Raw genomic sequence first — 17768 nt, forward strand, 5'->3', positions numbered from 1 at the left:
TCACACTGGAATCTGTTAATATTAGAAGTGAATTCTCCTTCTGTTCATGAATGATAATAATAAATGATTGATTTAAAGTTAACCTTTAAAATTAAAAAGAGATTTTAGATTGAGTCCATATGATGGCAATTATGTAGAGTGGATAGTAACTGTCTAAATTATCTGGCAAAGTTTATATCATGGATTTAAATTTCAATTGCTTTCACATCAGCTGGTTTTCACCTGGAGGTTGAGAAGATATAGTCATTTTTTGTGTGATTTAACCTTCCCTGGAATGGATCAGTAGATTCAATATAACTCACACCAAATGCCATCTTTTGTTCACCCTCATTATTTTTATTCCTTCTTTTCAAAGTAGCATGATTAAATGAGAAATGCTAAGTTCATTATGATGCATGCTTATAAAAATGCTGTTACTTACAGTGCAACCATCCTCCAGAACTGAGTAGGTGAATTTGCCATTTCCTTCAGCCTTGAATTCACCGTCATTTGAGCCCATCAGCCTCAAGGCTTTCTTCACATTCCCACTGGCATGATCCATGTATGCAATGCTATTCTTGCAGTGATATGTGATGTTCTGGGAGGCCTGGCTGGAAAGAAGTCGGAGGAATGCCAGCTGGACATCGAGGACATCTTCAGGAAGTTCAGGATTGCCATAGCTAAACTGTAATACGGAACAAATAAGGCTGGTCAAACATTATAGCTGCAATTATACATAAGGGATTCATGCAGTGTAGTATGGTCATTGTGTAAGTTGTTCATATATTTTATGTATGACTATGTCTTTATTGCATGTATAACATACAATGCTAGAGTAAAGAAGGTCTTAAGAATTGAAGGAAAGTTGGTAACTTACGAAGAATAATTTAATCTAGTTTAGCTTTTGAGAGACAAGTTATAAAAGTAGTTACCTGAGTATATAAAATTTTTCACTTTTCTATTTATTAACTAAATTTGTTTTGTGATGAGCAAATGGGAGGAACAAAAATGTCAGCTAAGTAGAGATGGATTAAAGTTAAAGAAAAATGGTATATCTTTTCTTACCTGAAAACCACCATCCATGGATTCTCCAAACCAAACATGTTTCTTCTCAGCAGCAGAATTTGTCCACCAGTTCTTACGTGGAACAGTCAAAGGACTGGCATTTATGCACGTTTCCCCAGTTTCCATGTTACAGTATACTTTAATAGCATCCATCTTGCAACCTTGGTTAGGATCAACCCAATATTCTCCTGAATAGTCACAAAAAGGACAATGGAATTGGTTATAATATCCAGTCATGGGATTTGGACCAAAATGATTTTGTAAGGCATTCATAATGTTGACTGCTAATGTATTTGTACTTTATGTATTTGTACTTTTATAGTGTAGCAGAATAGAGGAACTTTTAGATTGTTTCTTAATTTGAAAAAATTGATAATTAGATTTATTATAAAAATTGTTTCAATAAATAAATGTTGCAATAATTAAATTACAAATTATGTCTGCATCAAATTACAAACACAGTGATATATGTTGTTTATTACTCAAACAACTTTGTGATGATATGAAAAGACATGCCAAACTATAATTTGTATTAAAATTTTTATAAAACTGTCTTTAGATTTTCCTACATTTGGCATATTTTGAATTTACATTACAGTTTAAGTACACCTACAAAATTCATATTTTCTTACTCAGAATATCAAGGAGTTTCAATTCAACTAACATTCTTTAAGTACGATCTCTGCTATATAATATTTTCTATTCCCAGTACAATTTTCCTTTCCCCTAAATTCTGACATAAGCAGTTTTCTTTGTTATCCTGTTGCCATGAGTGTGAAAGATTCCCCAGCGTACCACTCTTGAGTTCAGGATGGCAGAATTTCAGGTCTCTGCAGTTCCGAGCAGGGTTTTTACGGGAACCATCAGGACTAAGGAGGCTTTCTATTTGTCCATTGACTGATTTGAGTGACGTCATAATCTCGTCGGTGTTGATTTTGAAATCCATTGGTTCATCTCCATAATATGGGGCAAAACCCCCAGATTTTTCACCTCCAATGCCAATGATGCCACTAGGCCCACCAGGACAGCATGGACCAGGGACACCAGGGGGCCCAGGAGGGCCTGGTTGTCCTGGGTGGCCTGGGGAGCCCTAGGAAGGGTAAGAACATACATCACTGAGGGGCACTTGTTCGGTATCCACTGAAAAAATATGTTGCTAGCCCCCCAAAATGCATTACAAACAATTAATATATTGTGTCATAGTAATTGTTTCAGTAAAAGTTTATTTGGGTTGTTTTGTGATCAAATATTAACCAATTTATGATAACTATAATTCATTGTTATGACAGTGTGTTCCAGTGTGCAAGAAGAATTGGTGTTGGAACACACACATCTCACATGTTTCCTTCTGTATAAATGATGTAAGCAATTCTAATGCTGACATGACAGAGGGGTTATGATCAGGAAACTTAGATTCTGGTCCCAACTTTGGAATCTAACTTTGTGTTTTGGGGCTAACCACTTAATTTATTTGTGTTTTAATTGTGTAACTTGTGGGGATAATAGCTTTTCTTCTTTTTACTCCAAAAGTGTGGGATAGTAATGTTTTAGGAATGATGGTATCAGTAGAAAAACAGGAGTCATGGAAGCCGTTTGAGAAGTGGAATGTACTTTACACTTGTAAATCATTAAGATTATCATAATTGTGAGATGTCTAATATGAGATCAGTGCTGGCAGAGTTCATCTTATTAATTGGGCTATGTCTTTATTCTGATATAAGTGTTACCTCATAAACTGTAAGAAAGGTTTTTTTCTCCCTGTCATTATAGTGTGATGAGGAAGTCTTCATGTGGGAGAGAATGTCTTAAAGTTATTGTTCAGGTCCTAAATTAGGTTTGGTAATTGCATCGTGTTTAACTCACTATCTCAGTTTTAAAATATTGCAAAGTGTTTCTGAAAATGTGAAAATTAAAACAAATTAAATACACATATTTATAAGTGATGTCTTACCTCAGATCCTCTTTCGCCTCTGTTACCTCGAGGCCCTGGTGGTCCAATGGGACCAGGGTGTCCACTTGTTCCATCTTTGCCAGGGGGCCCACTGGGTCCAACAGGTCCCTAAGAAATTATCATGATATCACAATGCTAGAATATTTTCTTGCAGTGCTAACATTTTAAAATATGGACCTCCCAATATCTGTGGTACGTACTCTGGGGCCTGCAGGTCCTGGACTACCTACTGCACCTTGGTGACCAGAGGGACCCTGAAAGGAAAGGAAGGTGAATATGAGTGAAGACTTCAAAAAGGCTTAGGAAACTGTATGTTCAAGATCAGATCAAGAAACATGGGGATCATGATAAAATATGATTTCCTTTTCCCCATTGTCTCATGCCAACTACTATTTCAAATAAGCCCTCAAATCCATTTCTAATCTCTTTTAGCATAGACTTGCACAGATGAACAATTTTCTACCATTGGTCTCTAAGATTTGCCTATCTCATTAGTTAAAATGCATTGAGGGGATTTTCTAACAAAATGGATGCACTTACTGGGGAACCTGGGGCACCTGGATTACCAGGGAATCCACGATGTCCTTTGATGCCATTAGCGCCACGTTCACCCGTTTCACCTTTGTCACCACGTGGGCCTTGGGGACCCTTCACAAACACATTAAGGTCATACACACATACACATTGGAAAAACAAAATAGGATTTATAACAACTAAGTCCACTTTATAACATTCTACAAGCTAGAAATCCCATCTACAAACACTGCATACTTGGAACAATAAAGATTGTTCTTGTGGTTGTTTTGATCTTGGACTGAGAATTGTATGCAGCCCCATTAATTGATGTGTAATCTCATAGCCCCAAGGAACTTTTAGATTCTAAATTGCTTTCTATATCATCAAAGGAAAGTTTAAATTTGGTTCCATAGTTATGTATTTAGTCATCCCTTTTTGCTGAGCATGCCAGAAAATAGAATATTTCCTACACTGTAGAATTAGTTAAAAAAAAAAAAAAAAGACTTACAGGAGGACCTCTTGAGCCAACAGGACCTGGAGCACCAGAAGGACCAGCAGGGCCCTAAAATAAAAATAAACAAATGAACACGCACAGGGAAGTGTTTATTTATTGATACAGTTTTGTTTTACTTAAACGTTAATAATTTCATTGTGAGGGAATAATGATATGTTTGCTATTATTGAAAATTAGTATTATTTTCTCCTTAAAAATCCTTTACCTGTTTATAGCTATACCAGGGGGTCTGAATAGGAAAGCTGAGGAAACCCTGTTAATTCAAGCTTGTATTGACCAAGTGGATATACACTTGGTGTGATTAATGCCATTGTGAATTTTAATAATGAATTCTTCATTGACTACTGCCAGAAATTCTCATATATCTTTATTACCACAGTTGCCTAAGGACTGACTAGCATGCAAAACTGTGAAACAATTGAGAGTAGATCTTTTGGTTGGCAGATATGACATTCTATTTTCTACCTACTGAGCTTATTGAGGAAGATAGATGAGTAGGGAAAGATGGAGTTCATGAGAACTCACAGTTTCTCCTCTGTCACCACTCTTTCCAGCTGCACCGACAGGGCCAGGGGGGCCTGGATGACCAGGAGCACCAGGGGGGCCAGGAGAGCCATTTTCACCACGGTCACCCTGTGGACAAGTTCACAGTTCCAAAATCAATCTGATCAGCAGCTATTGTTCTAATTACACAAACCTATTGTACGTGTGCCTGTTATACCTTGCTACCAGGAGCTCCATCTCGGCCTGGCAGACCATCTGATCCAGGGTTTCCCTGATTAAAGAAAAAACAAAGAGGAAGAAATGAAATCAAATTCTTTGGAACCATTTAAATACCATCTAAGCCCTGTATTCTCAATGGGAAAAATATCATCCTAAAGAGGATAAAAATTGGTTCTTGGGAGTGAAAAATCTTAGATATGACAATGGGTGTGGCCCTGCAAGGAGTGACAATAGCTAAACAGATATGCAGTATATCTATGGTACTCAAGTTTCACAGGGTGAGAGAGCAATAAGTGACTAGGAAAAGAAGTCTAAAAAGGAGCCTTAGGGGGAGAAATAATAAATAAAATCTTGACACACTGTAATTTAAGCTGATAACGGAAATCCACAATTTAAGGTAAGACTAATCACAGATAACACGCAGTATATTTTTACCTAGAAGGAATGTTGTAAATTGGGGGTCTCCCCATCCGCAACGTTTTTCTTATTTAGCTAAATATCATATTCTTTTCCATTAATGATCATTCATTGGGTAAATACTAAAGAACATGAACATTTAAGGCTATTCTAAGTTGTAATAGAAAGAATATCTATTACTAGAGAAAGAAGGAGAACTTTGAAATGCACAGTCCTCGGAGAGAGGTTCTCCTTTATGACAAAGAATGTACATCTTACCACTTTCTTGATGATTTTCTTTTATCATAGAAACTCAATGGCTCAATTTGACCCTTGCTTAAATAAATTATCAAATACTACCCGGCTTATTGTGTATTTTCTAAGAACTAGTATTTACATCTCTTCCAGGTTCACCAGCTGCACCAGCCAGACCAGGAAGACCCTGGGCTCCAGGAGGACCACGTTCTCCATTGAGACCACTAAGTCCTGGCTTCCCACTTTCACCCTGTGTACAAAAGAATAAAATAAATTTGTGTTTTAACCTAAGAAATCAATTAATATGATATTATCAGCTGTCTTTATTTCCCAGTTTCTATCGAATTTCTTCCTAAAACTATCCCTGCCATAGGGGAAAAGCTTTGGGGAAGCAAGTTTCTTGTCTTTTCTAACTTGCCCAATGAACCTGGATACCAAAAGCCTGAGTAATTACATTGATTATCATATTAGAATACATCTTAATATGAGGTACATAAATAGACATGGCTATTGTAAGAAAAATATAATGATGAGCCATCATGAAACTATAGGTTTACGGTACCCATTAGAATTAGGTTATATTGAACATTTGGCTCTATTTAAAGAATATATACATTTATTGGGAATGTTCATATAAATTGACTAGACTTAAATGTTATATTGTAATTTCACTACAATCGTATATGACATTTAGTTTAAAGAGGTGCTCAAAGTGAAAAAAGGTACGCCTTAATAAAATACGATTTTATTACCCTATTTCCTAAATAAATATTTAAGATGTTGAGCACTAGGATGTTATAGTAATATCAGTGAAAGAAAGTCAGGAGTATAAAATGAATTGAGTTGATGGATAATTGGTATCAATTAAAGGCTTTCATAGGTCTATAACCTGACATTATTTCCGGCTTCAAGACTGACAGTCAGCAAACTGAAGAATGCTGACAAGTTTCCTAACAGGTATTTGAGATGACAAGATATTTTTCTGTGATATCAATCTATTTGTTTTGATGTTCAAGGCAGGTCTATTATGTGCATTGTTTTTGTGTTCCAGAGACTTTTAATAATATGCATGCTTCCTGAAAATTTGAAAATATCAAGAATTTGCATCTAATTACAGGAAAACTTGATCATTACATACTTGCTATGTTTATGTGATGTCTGAAGACTATCAAAGGAAACAAGAGTCCAGTGAAAGATAGCTATACTCACCTTGGGGCCCTGTGGGCCGCGGCTGCCCGCAGGACCTGTCATGCCTGGTGGGCCTGCAAGACCTCGTGCTCCAGGAACCCCTATAATCCCAAGTGGGCCTGGAGCTCCCTGTTGTGACAGATAATGAAACCTTAGTTATTCTTTATGTGACTATGTTTTCCTCTGTTGGATTTGTGATTGAAAATAAAACTACTGTCAATCAATAGAGACCACTCACCGGAGGGCCCTGGGCGCCAGGTGATCCCTTCTCACCTGGTTGGCCAGCATCACCCTTTGGTCCAGACACCCCAGGGCTGCCAGGAGCACCATTATTACCAGCTGGACCTGGGGGGCCATCTTTGCCTGGAGGGCCGCCGGCTCCTGGGGGGCCTGGGTTACCCTACAAAGAAATGTTTGAAATTTGAATATTTTATAATGAACAAGTAATTTTTTCCCCTCTTTTACCTGCATTCAAATAATTTTATATGGGATTTAATACAAAGAGAAGTAGCAATGGATAAGTTTCTCACCCTATGTATATATGAATGCTTTTTATGGAATATATGGTTAAAAAATACTTTAAAAAGTTCTTACATTACTGCCAGGAGGACCAATAGGACCACGAGCACCAGGGAAGCCAGCAGCACCCTGTGAAATTATAAATATATTTTGGATGTCAAAAATCAAGGAAAACAAATAATTAGCCACTAAAAACAAATATAAATTGTAAGAAATGTGGTAGGACCTGCATTCTACTCTGGGATCACTTGTGGTTTGTTTTTTCCTCTTGGAATTTACATATAACTCACATATGAATGAGTGATTATAATTTTATACTCTCTTTAGGGATCTAGTGCTTTCAAAGCAGTTTTTATACAGATTGATATTAATTAATGCTTTTCAATAATAGTTAAGAGGATCATTACTTACAGGACCACCAGGACTGCCACGTTCGCCTTTGACACCTGGGGGACCAGGGGCACCCTATATGGAAGGGAGATGGAAATGGTTTATAAGAATAGCACCAAAATCAAAATTTGGGAAAAGCATTAAGCCTTTGTAAGTCAGTAACTCTACTTATCATGATAATCATCTTGTAATACATACAATCATTATGTTGTACCTCTTAAACTTATACAATATAATGTTATATGTCAATTATATCTCAGTAGAACTGGGGGAAAAACATTACTACAGAAATGAGAAGCTACATCAAAAAAAAAAACAAAAACCAGTAACTCTATGAGGACATTAAAATAATTTGACTGAGGTCGTATCTAGATTGTTGGAGTCAAGTGTCAAACTCAGAACTGTATTCCTAGGAAAACTGTACCCTTGTCACCATGACAAGCTCTCTCAGTATGAAATACTGAAGTATCGACAAATCTAAGTGCTTTCCATTAGAAGGCTTAGAGAAAGAGAAATACTTACAGAAGGCCCAGCACTTCCGGGGGGCCCTGCAATTCCAGGAGGTCCACCTTCACCTTTCTCACCAGGAGCGCCTCTTTCACCTTTACCACCAGGCTCACCGTTCTGGCCCTGCATTCAGAAACAAAAACAGCCTGTGAGCTTACATCCTTCACAATACACTGGGCTTGTCCTTATTTTCCTTCAGAAAATAGAATTCATCAGGTGGAGAGCTATTGAAATAAAATTGGAAAAGAAGAGTCTTTGAAGACATGTAAGAAACAAAGACAATGAAAATGTTTCCATGACAGGGACTTCCCTGGTGGTCCAGTGGTTAAGACTCTGAGCTTCCACTGCAGGGGGCGTGGGTTCGATCCCTGGTTGGGGAACTAAGATCCCGCATGCCCCATTATGTGCCCCACCACCACCCAAAAAGAGTTTCTATGATAAAAGAAAATTATCAAGAAAGTGGTAAGATATACATTCTTTGTCATAAAGGAGAACCTCTCTCTGAGGACTGCGCATTTCAAAGCAATCACCAGTAAATGCATTTGAGAAAGATGGGGCTTAGAGCAAATTTTAATTAGTACCATCTAATAATGGAAGAACCTTTCAAATTTTCAGAGTGCTTTAGGTCTAGGGTAATGTTAGCCTCATTTACCTGGCATAAAGACAGGCCAGGTGTTTTTATCTCCATCGTTTAAACAGTAAGAATAGAGATAATGTGTAAAAAAAAAAAAAGGTGGATAAATGAACCCCCATAAGGAATGAGTGGTTGAGATAGATTAGAATTCAGACTTGACTTATACTTCTGCTATTTTTCAGTGAGATAGTGATTCTGGGCTGTATGATATGTATGTTTTAATGTTCATACTTACAGGAGCACCAGGGAAGCCGGCAGGTCCTGGTGGCCCATGTTCACCTCTCTCACCCTTAATTGAAAAATATACTCATTAGTCACAGTGAAGACATCTTCCCATTGGGAGCACACGTCATCCTCTGTATCATCTTATCTTTCCTTTAAGCTAAGAAAAGATAGTGTTAGTGTGCAAAGCTAACTAATGTAGCTTAACCTCTGAAGACTTTTCCATTTCTCAATAAAATTCAAAGTAGACAACACCAGAACCATTGATTCCTTCTGCTTTTGACTGTGATATTATTTGCAAGAAAAATAATTTAAGAATTTTGAAGTGTTTAAAAGACTTACTTGTATAACTTCTAAAATGTAAGGATTTAAAAAAATTAAAATATGGTAAAAGTTTTGAGAAATCAATCATTAAATTAATTAATTAAAAGCATTTACTAAATATCTCTCCTGAGTCTGCAAACCCTGAAGGTAGAGAATTTTAGATCTAGAAGGAGGCTCAGGCAAAGATCCTATAGCTTTAAGAAATACTCATTTACAGATGCATATTACTTGTGCAATTTTTATATTTTTTCCAGAATTATTTAGGAAAGATGGTAAGACTTGAAATGGTCTCTTCTGAATTTTAGATTTAAGAACTTTAACCTTGCCTTGCATGTCATATGATGCCTAAAGACAGTATCCCATCATTGAGACTCAGGACCACAAGCAGAATTGCTAAAGAGGGAAGCACAGGTAGCTGCTGCCTGTGTGGGCTTAAAATTATGTTGAAATGTCTTAAACACTTACAGGGCCACCACGAGGACCAGCTATACCCGGAAGTCCAGGGGCACCACTTTCACCCTTAAAAAAGAGAAAAATAATTTATATTGCCCTGCATCCAAACAACAATGACGACAAAAGACATTTTCCATTTCTAAATAGTGTCAAGCGTTACCTTATCTCCAGGCTGACCAGCTGGGCCAGGGGGACCAATGGGACCAGTAGGACCCTAAAGAAAATAGAAATATACTTTAATTTCGAAGATAAAAAGCACCATTTTCCTTATTAATCAAAGAGCATATATAAGGACATACTGTTCATCTAATAAACTAGATAATATGATTGCTTTGATAGCTTGAATGATATGCTCTTCACTCAGTGTGTAAATACTGCAGAGCTTAGTAAATATAAGATTTTATGGATTATATAATTCAGTGGCAAGTTATAGATTCATTTTTCCTTTCTATTGCAGAAGATAAATAAGATGTGATATAAGATTTCACAGTCGTATCTTTTAAAATTAAAGTGCATTGCCTTATTCAATTGTATGGTAATTCAAAATATTTCATTTAACCACTTAAAGTATTGTTACATATATTACAGTTTTCACATTGAAGTTTTCAAATATTAAAGTTTTACTTATATTACATAAATAAAATATTAGATTTTTTAAAAAATTGTATGATGGCTTACTCATCTAGTCTGTTAAAAGTGAAGCATTTATGAATTTGTTTAAGGCAACTACAGTAAAGATAACGTCTATCTAACGGCTTAGTTATCATGTTTATTTGCTACAGTCATATCTAGGTGTTTACTAATGTGAATAGAATTGATTGTAATGTGTTTTTTTTCAATTTTTATTTATAATAGTTAAATAGTTAAATAATAGTTAAATAGTTATATAGATTCATGGAAGTTTGCAAAGAAATATACAGCAGAATCCTGTGCATCTTTCTCCCAGCCTCCTTCAGGATTACATCTTACACAACTATGATATAGTATCAAAACAAAGCAATTGACATTGGTACGACCCATAGAGCTTATACAGTTCGCACCAGTTATACATGCACTCATTTGTGTGTGTGTGTGTGTGTGTGTATGTAGTTCTATGACATGTTATTATGCGTAGCCTCACATGACCACCACCACAATCAAGATATTCAAAGGTACAATCATCATAAAAGACTCCCTCATGTCACCTCTTTATAGTTACACCCATCTCCCTCTCCCCTATTCCTCAATTTTGGCAACCATAAAGCTGTTCTATATAATTACGTTATTTCACAAATGTTACATGAATGGAATCATGCAGTACGTCCTTTTGAGATTGCCTTTGTCACTCAGCATGATGTCCTTGGTGTTTGTATAAGTTGTTGCATGTATCAACTTTTTATTGCTAAGTAATATTCCATGGTATGAATGTACCATGGAATTTCAATGTTTTTTAAAATCAAAGAGTTCCTTTACCAGCATTGAATTTTAGTGACTTATTATGACTTCAGCCTATAACATTTATCATACTTTTGAGATTTTTTTCCATTCTTAGGTCACTGTTGAACTATTAGTGATAGAAATCAGGAATTTTAACAATCATGTCATTTGGGTCTTCTTAATGCCCAGAAGGTGGTAAAGTATGGTCTAACTTATCATGAGGAGTTTTTGGAAAAAATAGAAGTTGAGGTGAGGGACTACTCCATATCACATACAGATAAATTCTGTTTCTCCCCAATTCAAGTACTCACCCTTGGACCATCTTTCCCTGGAGCACCATCGACACCTGAACTGCCGGGCTCACCCTGTCAAATAAAACCCAGTGTCATCAGATTAGAGGTATTTTCACTGAAAACATGTCAAGAAGAGGACAAACTCTCAAGATTAGCTGCAACGTATAGTAGGTGTTCTGCTTAAAAAGTTGCTTTAGAAATCCATCTCAAATTACACTTACTAGATGGGGGTGGGGTGGGAGGGAGGTCCAGGAGGGAGGGGTTATAGGTATACATAAACCAGATTCATTTCATTGTACAGCAGAAACTAACACAATATTGTAAAGCAATTTTACTCCAATGAAAAATATATATATATAAATAAATAAATAAGTAAAATGATAATATTAATTTTGAAAATAGATTACTTTCCAGAAATGTTGCCTTCTTTTAACCAACAAAGTCTGTTTTATTACATAATTAACAGAGAATAAGTTGGTACCTTATCACCTTTTGGACCAGGGCCTCCAGGACCCCCTCTTTCTCCAGGCATTCCTTGCAGACCAGGTGAACCAGCATTACCAGGTGGCCCAGGGGGACCAGCAGGGCCCTGAAATTAAAGGAGAAATAGTAAATCACAAGAAAGAAATGAAATGCATTTTGTAAAATCTAGGTGAATTGAATTATGTGGAGTTACCTTTCCTCCTTCAGAACCAGGGGGGCCAGTTCCCCCTCTAGGCCCAGGGGGCCCTGCAGGTCCAGTAGGTCCACGTTCACCAGGGGCACCAGAATCACCCTGTAGTAGGAAAATGGAATATCCCTGTTAGGAAAACCAAGGCTAAAAACAAAGCAAAAACACCCTAAATTGTATTGTTTTGATATAGACTACAAGGTTCTTAACTTACATTTTTGAACAATTTAGAAATTTTTATAATTATAAAAGACATTTGATCAACTGAGTGAGAAACAGAAACACAAAATTAGTTAATCTAAACAAGGAAACTTGGATAGCTGGTCTGATGAGCTAGCTTTGACAATATTATTATTATTTTATCACAAAGGCAAATTTTTAAAGTTCCTCTACCAAAACAGTTTTTCTATAGAGAGCCAATGCACTAGAAAAGTTTTCTTTTGAAATTTCAGGTCCATAGTTGACTCTACAGTGTTTATTCATGTCAGAAAATTTCATTTTCCAGATGATGCAAGTTTAATGTATTGGAAATGTCTCGGGTTACCCTAAGTGTATTCACCAAACATTTGCAATGTCGTGCTTCTAAAAAAAGGAATATTTTGGTTTGCTGTACTAAAAATGTGTCACTAATCAACTGCTCTATAACATGCTGAAGAAATGAGAAAATAAATGGAAATATTTACCTTGCCTCCTGGAATTCCAGGTGCACCAGCCTCACCCTTTGGGCCCTAGGAGATTGGCATTGCATGATTAGGCCTCTATCAGAATATATGTTATATAAGTATAAGCAAAATACACACTTGACTTGCATACTGTATAATTTGTCCAATCTTGAGCTGCATACTCTTCCTTGAGTTCCTTTTATTTTATGGTAAAATTCAAACTTTCCATGGAATAGTTATGACTGAATAATTTTTCTTTGTTTTATTAATGAATATTTCAAAACTAATTGTTAAATCTCAGATACCATGGCATGAAAATGCAGAAGTTAATAATTTATAAATGCTTCGTATTTATTCTTTTGGTTTCTGAGTTTTGAAAAAATGGCAAGCAACTTACAGGTTCACCAGGTTTTCCATTTTCTCCCGGAGGACCACCCGTTCCAGGCAAGCCCTACAAAGAATCATATTTGTATTGTGTAATCACTTCAAACATTGCTTATAGAAAAGCTTCTCTCATGTAAGTATGTTTCCGCAAAGTATTCAAAAAATGGTTTTAGCAGTCTTTTTACGTGTAAAAAATATGTAGCTCTCAAAACCCAACGATAGAGAGGTGATAGTCATATCTTACAAACCTATGTTCATCTCCCTCAATTCTTTCTGTTGCTGTATATAAAAATGAATTGATGAATGTGGTGAGATGAATTTAGCTATATACATTTAAATTACAATAAAAATAAGTATAAGCATATAGAATTATGTGAACTTTATTTTTTTTAAAAAATTATTAATGCACTCCTTCTAGAATAGGCATGGAAGTTATGCCTATTAACATTGCCTATTGTTTTATTTCAAGGTAGAAGTCAGATCCACACATTTTAAGCTTAAGATGCATTATAATCTTTTAGTGTCACAAAAAACTGAACAGCTGATTAACTCAACAAATACAACTATCAAAGGAAAGTACTGATAAAAGTAGGTGCCCAATGACATTTAAGTAACAAATTCTTACTTGTAATCCTGGTGGACCAGGGCTTCCTATGTCTCCTTTGTCACCACCTGGCCCCTATGTACAAAAAAATATTGAGATGCTTCATTATAAGATATCCTTTCATATTTAGTTCACACAGTTTTAATTTCATCAGGCCAGTTGCTTAATTAAAAAATTAATGGTGTAAAGGAGGTCAGAGTCTGGCTTGTGGAAGTGATGCAAGGGAGACATGTACAACATAAACTTTACTCAGTATTAGTATTTAGCTAGCTAACTAACTAAACAAGTTTTGTAATTGCTTTGGTGAACTATAATGATATAGTGTCAGAGATTGTATAATTCCCAAAGTCTTCCCTTGGCCCCAGTCCCATCCACTTCCATTTCCAATTTATGTGAGTAAACTTACGGTAGGTCCTGGGGGACCCTGAGGTCCAGTCTCGCCATTCTTTCCAGCAGGACCCTGAAAAAAAGAAAGCAGTTATGGAAGCAGAGATAAAGATAATAGAAGTCATAGAGTTGGAGAGAAATGCTTCTACTAGAAGACTGGAAATGAGTGGATGAAAGCTACATACCTGAGGGCCAGGACCTCCAGGACTACCACGTTCTCCATTCTTTCCAGGAGCGCCCTAAAGAAGTAGCCAGTATTTACTTATTCTCAAAAGGAAATTATTCATTATAGTGTTCTCTCATGTTTTTGATCTGTCCCCTACACACACATGCATACATCCACAACCGAAAACTACTTTCGAGAACTAGGTTTCCATAAATGTTCCACTCTTTGCCCAGAACTCCAGAAAAAATACTTTAGCTCCCTTCTCACATGGTATTTTGATTTTCATATACTCTTCTGTGCTTTGAAGTGGAGATCAATTTTTGGCTATCTGCACTCCCATATAGAAAGTAAAAGACCTTTTGTCAAATATTTATTGAAGAAATGAAGGAAGGAACTCACATCATTTCCTTTAGGACCAGGGAAACCCATGACACCAGGCTGACCTCGGGAACCAGGTGAGCCTGGAGGACCTGGTCGACCAGTTTCTCCTTGACTTCCCTAATGAGAAAAAATTATATTAATAGAGGTTTCATAAAAATCTGATCAAAATATACAATGTACATACCAAGGTTATACAATACACATCAAGCCTAGTCCAAATTGTGTGTTTCATTATTCTCTGGACTTGTAAAATGAGATGCTAAAAATGTACTTACGGGAGGCCCTGGTTTCCCATCGCTTCCTGGTCCTCCAGGACTACCAGGCATACCCTAAATTGAAGAATTCAGTCAGTCAGCTGATTTTAAGATGATAATTAAAAAAAAACTAAAAGCACCTATCTGTAAAATTTTGAGCTTTCCACTGACATATGTGGACATATGAGCTTCATATTTGCACACATGTTTTTCTGTCTGTAAATATCTTCGTCAAGCATTCTATTTTCTGTTCTTCAATCTATACTAGCTTAAGTTTTCTTCAGAGAATTTTGTTTTGTTTTGTTTTGAGCCTACAAAATGTATAGTCTGATTTAAGTTATTTTTGAACGTTCTTCATTTGCTTTTCCTCTTAGTAAATGACAGTGTCAAGCAAACAATGTTCCTCTTTACCCTCAATCCTGGACCTCCAGGGAGGCCGTCTCGGCCAGGTTCTCCAGGAGCTCCTCTGGACCCTGCAGGGCCTGGGCCACCACGCTCCCCGGGGGGACCCTACATGATGAAATAAATCAACATGTATGTAAAAGAGCCTTCATTGACCTAGACGTTGACAGTACTTAAGTTGCAACTAGAGAACTTCTTTTGGTCCCTTAAAGAGAGTTGGGGTGTTGCTGGCATGCTCAGCGTAAATCACCATTACCTATTAGCTTGGGTTGTCATACTGGAAATATTTTAAGGCAACTTCGATGAACATCACATGCTGAAGAAAGCAATATTTAGTGGGCTTAGCAGTATAGTTTGGTGCATATAAAATCAAATATCTTTGATGTTATGAAATCAGATTTGCACTGCACTTCAGAGTTTCCAAAGAACTTTCAGGCATTTTAATCTAACTTATTCTTGCAATGATACTGAGATAAATAGTTCCCAATTGACAGACAAATTAAAGAATTCTCATAGAGGTTAAATAACGTTAGTTACAAAGCTAAGAGAATGGCTCAGCAGGGAATGCAATCATTGTTTTACATTGGCAATTATTATTTTTTTAACTCCAATATATTTCATTCAGATAGGTGTTAATTAATGGGAAACTATATAGAAGAATATACCTATGTGTAGCACCAACATTTCTGAACATTGAAAACTAAAGTTATCTACCTTTTCTCCTGGAAGGCCATTTGCTCCAGCAGGTCCTCGGAATCCAGGCATACCCTGAAATAGTGAAAGGCAAATATTTAAGTCCAAAGTGTCAAAACTTTTTCATAATTCTCATATTATGAAATGCTTCAGAACAATATTTGGGATTGACTACTACTCAAATTAAGAACAAACACGGTTGCCTCACAGTGAAGGTGAAGTTCTATGATTGTTTTCCTTTTCGATGCCCGTGGGAAACGTACCCTTTCTCCTGCAGCTCCGGGAAGTCCGTTCGCACCAGGTTCTCCAGGAGAACCGTCTTTGCCATCCTCACCCTTAAGTCCTGGAATACCTGGAGAACCAGCCTCCCCCTGTGAAAGGAGGTCAATAAAGAAATAATGACTGAATTTCATTGCTAATTTTTTACCTGTTTATTTCCTGATTATGGTATACATTTCTAAGAAATAATCAAATCTGTTAGGGCGATACTTACGCGTTCCCCACGTGGTCCTGGCTCTCCTTTGGCTCCATTCTTACCGGGTTCACCCTAAATTGGACATAATCTTGGTTTAAAAGTGTGGAAAATAGACTAACAAAATAATCACCAGTCACACCTGATTCAATTATAAAACCAGAGTGAAATCAATATAAATTCAATGGAACAAGAACAAAGAACCTGCTATTTCTTTTTTTACTGTGAGAAATAAGCCACACCTTTCAGACAATAAAGGAAAAATAGACAACTTACTGCAGCACCTCGCTGCCCGGGAGCACCATTTGTACCAGAGGGTCCTGGAGGACCGCGGGCTCCTATCAGTCCAGGGGCCCCAGGAATGCCAGCAGGACCCTAGAAACAATCCAAGAACATTAACATTAGGCAAACTTGAACTTTCTTTTCTAAATAGCTAACTTAAATGTATTGTCCTGCAAAATGCAGAGGAAGCCAATAATATGTGTGTGGCTGAATGTGGGTGAGTGGTGGGGGCATCTTACCATTTCACCTTTACCACCAGGACTACCATTACTCCCAGGAGGGCCCTAGAGGGCGAAAGGAGCATATTAATAAGAATGCAAATAGTACATATATTTTTGAAGTTGCTTATATAAATAAAATAAATTTTTTGATGGGTGTTGTGCTTTATAGAGATTAGGTGATTCTTCCAACTATAGCACAACACATAAAATGTCGCAAAAAATGATCATTATCTGAATAAATTAAAGATAATATGCGCTTGGTCTAAATTATTAAATAAGTACATAGAGAAGAGGTTTTTTTGTATTGTTTCTTTTCCAAATTTTTCTGATTGGTGATTAGTTTGGGGCACAGTCTTCAAAGTATCAGATAACTGTCCATCCTCTACTTATTCTGTGTCATATAACCATAAAATTCATAAATTCTAGAAAAGTGCAGACCGCAAAACTAATTTCGGTACTAGTCAAATCAATAGTAGAGTTATTGCAGAGCACTAAGCAACATTTCTTTGCAAAAAAGTAATTTTAATTGATAGCAACATTAGAACATATGCTTTCATGAAATAAAGTGTAGCAATGCTCTCCCTTAATCAGCCATATTTGGTACTTACAGGAGGACCTGGAGCACCAGCATGTCCCTGAGGTCCAGGTTCTCCTCTTTGTCCAGGGGAGCCACTAGAACCAGGAGATCCCGCAGGTCCAACTTCACCCTAAGGGATAAAACCCTAAGTAGTCAGTCTCCCTTGCCACTTCTAATCTCTTGGCCAGTTTGCTAGTCAGTCCTGTTTAAACCCATCTCCCAAAAGCTGAAGCAGTATGATAATTAAAGCAAAGTTTCATTAATCATA

The 17768-nt window shown here is 36.7% G+C and overlaps 1 protein-coding gene across 1 annotated transcript in view; it reads right to left on the bottom strand.

Annotated features, from left to right (window-relative positions):
* COL3A1 (collagen type III alpha 1 chain) overlaps positions 1-17768 on the bottom strand; it is a 38794-nt gene that overhangs the window by 1482 nt on the left and 19544 nt on the right. The window contains exons 16-50 of the mRNA XM_019931540.3: positions 17532-17630; positions 16942-16986; positions 16697-16795; positions 16442-16495; positions 16212-16319; positions 15970-16023; positions 15265-15363; positions 14875-14928; positions 14618-14716; positions 14238-14291; positions 14072-14125; positions 13687-13740; positions 13075-13128; positions 12699-12743; positions 12022-12120; positions 11827-11934; positions 11364-11417; positions 9797-9850; positions 9649-9702; positions 8873-8926; positions 8019-8126; positions 7518-7571; positions 7182-7235; positions 6826-6987; positions 6609-6716; positions 5542-5649; positions 4747-4800; positions 4551-4658; positions 4020-4073; positions 3536-3643; positions 3196-3249; positions 2996-3103; positions 1840-2134; positions 1045-1232; positions 422-664 (exon numbers count right to left, since the gene is read on the bottom strand). Of these exons, the coding sequence (XP_019787099.2) occupies positions 422-664; positions 1045-1232; positions 1840-2134; positions 2996-3103; positions 3196-3249; positions 3536-3643; positions 4020-4073; positions 4551-4658; positions 4747-4800; positions 5542-5649; positions 6609-6716; positions 6826-6987; positions 7182-7235; positions 7518-7571; positions 8019-8126; positions 8873-8926; positions 9649-9702; positions 9797-9850; positions 11364-11417; positions 11827-11934; positions 12022-12120; positions 12699-12743; positions 13075-13128; positions 13687-13740; positions 14072-14125; positions 14238-14291; positions 14618-14716; positions 14875-14928; positions 15265-15363; positions 15970-16023; positions 16212-16319; positions 16442-16495; positions 16697-16795; positions 16942-16986; positions 17532-17630 (3201 nt within the window). The remainder of the gene's footprint in view (positions 1-421; positions 665-1044; positions 1233-1839; positions 2135-2995; positions 3104-3195; positions 3250-3535; positions 3644-4019; positions 4074-4550; positions 4659-4746; positions 4801-5541; positions 5650-6608; positions 6717-6825; positions 6988-7181; positions 7236-7517; positions 7572-8018; positions 8127-8872; positions 8927-9648; positions 9703-9796; positions 9851-11363; positions 11418-11826; positions 11935-12021; positions 12121-12698; positions 12744-13074; positions 13129-13686; positions 13741-14071; positions 14126-14237; positions 14292-14617; positions 14717-14874; positions 14929-15264; positions 15364-15969; positions 16024-16211; positions 16320-16441; positions 16496-16696; positions 16796-16941; positions 16987-17531; positions 17631-17768) is intronic.

Source organism: Tursiops truncatus, chromosome 7, assembly GCF_011762595.2.
Source record: "Tursiops truncatus isolate mTurTru1 chromosome 7, mTurTru1.mat.Y, whole genome shotgun sequence".
NCBI classification, from domain to species: Eukaryota; Metazoa; Chordata; class Mammalia; order Artiodactyla; family Delphinidae; genus Tursiops; species Tursiops truncatus.